Source organism: Pituophis catenifer, unplaced genomic scaffold (assembly GCF_029215685.1).
Source record: "Pituophis catenifer annectens isolate HBS135680 unplaced genomic scaffold, rPitCat1.0.hap2 SCAF_1, whole genome shotgun sequence".
NCBI classification, from domain to species: Eukaryota; Metazoa; Chordata; class Lepidosauria; order Squamata; family Colubridae; genus Pituophis; species Pituophis catenifer.
The window spans coordinates 43603402-43610064 of NW_027256881.1; the positions used below are offsets into that span (position 1 = coordinate 43603402).

Consider the following 6663-nt stretch of genomic DNA (forward strand, 5'->3'; position numbering starts at 1 on the left):
TTGTTTATAAATTGATTAATGGCATATAAAGACAGAATCTCTGTAATGGTAGTTTAATACTCTGACGATGTCAGCAGATGGCTGACGAAAGCTTAGTAGAATAAAATTTTAATTATTTTAGTTCCGGAACTCGCAGAATGTCTACTTCTTATACACACACATAGTTATTCCATTAAAATAAAGTAGATACTGTAATAAAGTAGATACACTAACCCTAATCTTAAAATAAAAACATATTTTCTTGGTTGTCTCTTAGGTTATAATATTCGGACCAGGAATAACTGAAGAGGGAGGAAAGAATGCAGATATATGGATATGGCAGATGGTATATACACTTTATTTCTTACTTGCTATGTACAGGATTGTGTTAAAAAAACCAAACAAACTTTCAGAACCAACACATGCATTGTTCTTATTGATCTTTCCCTTACAGTACAAAGTAATGGAGGATCACTACAAAAATAATCACTCTTCACAGTGTCCCTTCTACCACAGTGGTCCATATCCTATATAAACCCCCCTTATTTATTTTCTCTTTATTACGGCTTTTGTTTTACCATTAGGATCTGAGATCTTGGCAGTAATCTGTTTATTGCTGCAAAGTTAACTTTCCTCTTTTTTAAAAAAAATCATTTTAAAACATTCCTGAAAAGTAACTAGAAACTAAGGATATTTCCTCAATTTTTTTTTAAAAAAGGGGGGGGTCTGCATCCACCCATTGTTGAGTCAGCAGAAAACTGGACCGACATGAAATTTGTTGCAAATTTTATTCATTGCTACCCTGTTTCTGTGGCCTGTCTTTCATAGTTTCTGTCCATTCTTGGTCTGAGAAGGGGGTGGGGGCAACATTAGACAGGAGCAGTCATTCCCAGCTTCTTCCCTTTTGTATCTCTGATAATGATGTTTTAGAGAATGTTTTTTTAAGGATTGTTTCGAACTCAGCTTTCCCCATCCCACCAAATTTCATCTAATTCAGTTCCAGGTTTAAAGAACTTTCTAGTCCTATCTTATATATCATGTCTTTCCAAACTTCCATTGAAATAACATGATAAAGAGCAGCATAACAATGCGTACCAAGAATGACTTCTAGAATTTGTTCCAACCCCTTAATAGTAGCACTACTTTGGATCATGTGATCTGAAGGAAGCAGAGGCTTAAGAATGGAACAATGGGCAGCATTCTGTTCATAGTGGAGGTATTGGGGAGATTTTTTGGGGGGGATTTCCCCACCTCCACTCCCTGACCAGATATGGCCCATTTTGAATGTGAATATCTGATAGTTAGATTCTCACACCACAGTAAATTAGATCCTATTCTGTTCTGCTTCCAGAGAGTTATCCTGCTAACAAATGGAGAAGCAGATGGAAGAATTCTGAGCATATTTACATAATTTATTTCCAAAATTCTGTTATGTTGTAAAGAATTAAAATAGCTTTTATTCACAAAAAGTGGAAGCCCCTGAGTTGCATTTGCAGCCCTTTGGCTGCTCTTTGAGTTTTCCTGCTCACAGAGCAAAACCTATTCCTCTCCTTTCCTTCTCCCAGTAACTTGTGCATCCTGATGTGCAATAAAGTATGGGTGTACTTGTTTGGTTTGTCTACCTGTGGGTAAGTACTTAGGCAAACCTCAATGCCTTAATTTTGAATGAGGCCCTTAAACCCAGAAAAGTCACTCTTGTTTGCCTAAAGCCAAAAAATCTCTATAATAGTAAAAGTAATAACAATAAATGAATAAACGGAGGCAGTAGCTAAAAAAACTTGGCAAAAGAATGCAAATGGTGGAGTTTTCTAGAAAAGTTACTGCAAAAACTACCGTAAATTCATCCATGAATAGATGTGTTTGACTCAAGATAGCAGCAGTCTTCTAATCTAAAGTACTTGAGTTCCCCTGCTTGATGATCACTTTGGAGTCTGAACCAGCAATTTACAAATGGCTGAAAGACTCTTTGAAAAACCAAAATGGGGGAAAAACAGGAAGCCTGAAGGCTGACAGCATTGAGTGTGCAATCAGTTCTCTCCTTTTGAAGGAATGCAATTACCCTGCAAAAAAGTAGGAAAAAGGGAAGGTAGCCAGACACAAACTCTGTCTCTCTGAATGCTTGGCAGGGGCCTGAGCATCTACTGATGATGAGCCTCCTTCCCTTCAGGTACAGCTTTCTTCAGGCCAGACTTCTTTTAGTTCTTGCAGAAGTGAATTAGCTTGACACGACATCTCTCTGATGAGATAAAGATGGCCTTTTCCCACACTAATGGTTCCCTCTTAGTAATGTCTGCACCGTCGCTGTGGGTTTAGAGAACTTTTTCTTTAGTCTGAAAAGCTTTTCAAATAACAGATGAGAAATGTAGAAAAGGAAATGTAGAAAAGGAAAGGGGGTGGGGTGGGGTAATCCCTTCCATTTTCAGGCAGACCAACCAATCTATGTACTGCAAACTTAGTTTATTAGTGAGTCACCTGGTTTGATTGTTTCTGCTCAGTGCCAGTTAATAGACATATCTTTTTGGCTAGCTTTATTATGGAGCAGGGAAGGTTACACTTAATCTTTTGAATTTTTTCCCCCCAAATTTAAAAATCATGACAGCATCCTAAATGGGAAAGAGGAAGTATTTAATGTTGTAGATAACTGACAGAAATATACTAACAAATTTACTAGCATTTTTTCCAAACTTTTTATCCACATTATTGTAAGCAGTAGACATTGGGAAAGCAGTGAGAATGTGTCTATGTTGCCAAAGCAACCAGCTTAAGTGTGTATCTATAATTAACCTACTGTCATTGATGAAGTAGAGCAAAGATGAGTACAAGACAGGCAAGATTTGTTTATTCAGATATACTGATGAATTTTTAAATTTACATTTTAAATTTTATCTCCGTTTCCATTTTAAAACCAGAAAGAATTAAAAGTCTGTCTCTTTTCCCCCACCATTTTAGGAAGGTGCATCTTTTGTTACTATTGATAGAGAAATCCTGATTTTAAGGGCTGGAGACAGCCTTCTTGTCCCAGTGCAAACTAAGTAAGTAAAATATTGTTATCTATCTATTGTTGCCCACATTTGACTAAAGCATTTTTATACTCTCAAGTATGCCTGCTTTCCATTTTCTATTAATGTATGGTTAAAATGAACAGAGTCTTCAGGTGCAGACTTACAGGTTCCTAATGTATAAAGTTCTGTAGATTATCGCTCTCTCCAGGGTAGCAGCAATTTTGGCAGGAACTTCAACAATCTTCCTAGCTGAGACCTTGTTCCTCAAGGAAGCAAAAAATACTTAGAGGTCTTTGACCCCCAGTAAATGCCAAGTCTCTAATGCTTAGCTTGATCTGGTTTACATAATTTCTTTGCAGGTTTGCAGAATTTGTGGCTTTAAATTTGTGGCTTTCTGGACATAGATGATCTATAATTCACAGCCTAATCACTTAGCATGACCAGAGGCAAACATTGCCAGAAGTTAGTTTAGCAAAATCTATTGGAATAAATTGGTTATATTTTTCCCCCTGAAGCTGAATAAGTATTTATCTTTTAGAAACTGCAATAATGTTAAAATGATCTCTGAATATTTTGTTTCCTCTAGATCCGTGATGGTGAACCTATGGCATGTGTGCCACAGGTGGCACGCGGAGCCATATCTGTGGGCACACGAGCATTGCCCTAGCTCAGCTCCAGTGTGCATACACTCACCAGCCAGCTGATTTTTGGGCCTTCCAGGCCCACCGGAAATTGGGAAACGGGCTGTTTCCGGCCTCCAGAGGGCCTCCGGGGGGGGAGGGGGGAAGCCCGTTTTAACCCTCCCCAGGCTCCAAGAAAGCCTCTGGAGCCTGGGAAAGGCGAAAAAAGGGCCTACTGGGCCCTCCATGCCACCGCATGCCAAAAGCGGGGGAAATGCAGGGGGTCGCGCGCGAATGCGCGGGGCAGGGTGCATTGAATTATGGGTGTATAGAGCAATGATGGCTAACCTTTTTGCTGTCATGTGCCAAAAGCAAGGGGAAACAGCCCCCCTCCCCCCTGGTGCTCCCCTTGCTTTTGGCATGCGACAGCAAAAAGGTTAGCCATGACTGCTCTAGATCAATAAAGCACTGATTTTAACAAGCTACCTTTGGAAAATGTGCCATGAATCAAATTCAATATATATTATTCTTTTGGTGAATAATTTCCAGAAAAAATAATTCGTGCTGACTTTTTAATTTCCTGAAATACCTGTTCTGTGCTATTAATCTAAGCTTGATTCATCCAAGAGATTTTTTTGCTTTTAATTACTTAACTGGGAAGCATGCAACAGTACCATTGAAAAAAAAATAGGCAGACTATGAACATTATGTATATTCAGGACACATGAGTCCCAAAAGATGCCTCTTGTCACCTATGTCATATCTCCCCTGAATTGCTTACATATTGTACTGCTCTCATGAACCACATTCTTTATCTGAGATTACTCTTGAGCAGTCCTGCAAGATCTAGCTATGTCTTGGCATAAGTCAGCAAATCTGAGATCCTTTAACTATGATCCTTTAACTCCTTTATCTTCTGATATTGGCATCCCCAAGACCTCAACGGAGGAGGCACCTGGTACAAGGCAGAAATAGTGAGACTGATTGCTGGCTCAGCATTAAGATAGGGCTTGATAGCACAGAATCTGATTCTTGACATGCCTCCTCCTGGCTCTATTCCTTGTTTTAGACTCTTGAAACTAGCCCATGATGTATACATATAGTCCACTGAATATGCTTTGATGTTGGTAGAAGCAATCGTAGGAATGGAAAATTAACACTGAGATCACAGTTAAGTTAAACCAAGTTAAATCTGGCTAAATATTTAATTCAGCCAAGCTTCCCGGTGGGATCCATTCATCTTTGGCATTGCAATTTGCTCTAATTATTTCAATACAATGTTTCCATATCTTTTGGAAACTTTCTATGTACTTAAAGTAATGATATTTTCCCAGAGCACCCAAATTATTTGGTTTTATTGCTTCAATTACTTGTAATTAAATTTGGAGGAGGAACAGGAGGAGCAGTTTGAAGTTACACTATAAAATTTGTAGCATCTTCAAAATAATACTAAGCTTCTTTTTAACTGATAATAATTCTTGGAATTGTACTGAAAAAAAATATGATTTTTAATGGGTTAGGTGCATCAGTATTTTAGGATATTCAGATTTTACACTTGTTAGACAACCTTCCCAACCTTGTTTATCCAGATGTGTCTAGATCAGGAATCTCCAACTTTGGCAACTTTAAGACTTGTGGACTTCAACTCCATTCTAGGAGTTGAAGTCCACAAGTCTTAAAGTTGCCAAGATTGGAGACCCCTGATCTAGATTGTGATTCTCAGAATTCCCAGCTAAGAGATAGGAGGGAGCTAGTTGGGAAAGGTACTATGCCATGGCTCATAATTAAAATTCTGACAACTATGCATCATTCTTTACTTTTGTTTGGTGTTTTTTTTCAAGGTTTCACTGGAAGAGAGATGAAGGATCCATTGCTCTTTCTGTTGTTCAGAATCCAGAGAGGAAAAGACCCTATGTCTGAGTTTGGTATCCATATCCTGCTCTCAAGAATTATTAATACAATTCTCTTTAAATACCAAAAGTGTCTATGTTCTGCTTGTTTTAGAACTTTGAAAATATAATGTAAATGTACTTCCCGGAACTGAGTGCAACTTGAGGGGTGTGTGTGTGTGTGTGTGTGTGTGTGTAAATGCTGCCGAATCTAAAAGGCAAGTATGTTCATAAATATGTCAGGACATAACTATGAATAATTTGTAGTTATGAAGGTTATATATTATGCACAGAATCAGATGTTCATTAGCAATATCAGCATCTTAGTATAAACAGGAAGCAGTGCTAGTACGTCATATCTCACTTCTGGTCTCCTTGCTGATGTCTGGTTGGTTATTAGATGTAAAGATTGTTCTGCTCCAGCAAAATCTTTCTTAGATTTCTGTCAAGGTTGACTCAGCTTCCATCCTTTTGAGATCAGTAAAACGAGGACCCAGATTGTTGCAGCAATATGCTGACTTTGAAAACTGCTTAGAGAGGGTTGTAAAGCACTGTGAAGCAGTATATAAGTCTAAGTGCTATTATTATCCTGGCTTTTGCAGCTGCTTGCATCCAGAACATTTGCTTTGCAGTTCAGAGTTACAGACTTTTAAAAATGTGCCCAGTCCACAGTGAAACTCTTTGCCATTACAGGGGCATAAAGAAAATATTATCACTATTGGTAGTGTTTTCGTTAGTTAAACCTTAGGAAGAAATGGGAAATTCAGACCATTCTTTGAATAACTGAGTGAATAATGAAAGGTGCTGTTCTAAGACACATTCATGGCCACTTGTTTGGGAAGCTATAAATGGGGATTGGATGGATTCATAAAAGATTAGTTTATCCTGATGATTGCATGTTATCTCCAACATTAGATGGAACAGGTTTATTCTTTCATAAGATTCTGATACATAGTAAATAGGCTTCTATCAGTGGACAGAATGCTGAGATCTTTCTTGACAGTGCAAGAAATTTTGCATCCATAAAATACGTTTGATTGAATGAAAAAAGAGCAAAAAGGAGTACAGTTATCTCAATGAGTCTCTGCCTCTGTAAAATGGACAGCATGCAACAGAATGAATGAATGAATGAATGAATGAATGAATGAATGAATGAATGAAGCACAAAGTAGA

The 6663-nt window shown here is 38.1% G+C and overlaps 1 protein-coding gene across 1 annotated transcript in view; it reads left to right on the plus strand.

The window, feature by feature from the left end:
• Positions 1-5574, plus strand: part of HAAO (3-hydroxyanthranilate 3,4-dioxygenase) — a 35874-nt gene extending 30300 nt beyond the window's left edge. The window contains exons 8-10 of the mRNA XM_070948467.1: positions 257-325; positions 2929-3011; positions 5443-5574. Of these exons, the coding sequence (XP_070804568.1) occupies positions 257-325; positions 2929-3011; positions 5443-5521 (231 nt within the window). The 3' untranslated portion in view covers positions 5522-5574. The remainder of the gene's footprint in view (positions 1-256; positions 326-2928; positions 3012-5442) is intronic.
• The last annotated feature ends 1089 nt before the right edge of the window (positions 5575-6663 follow it).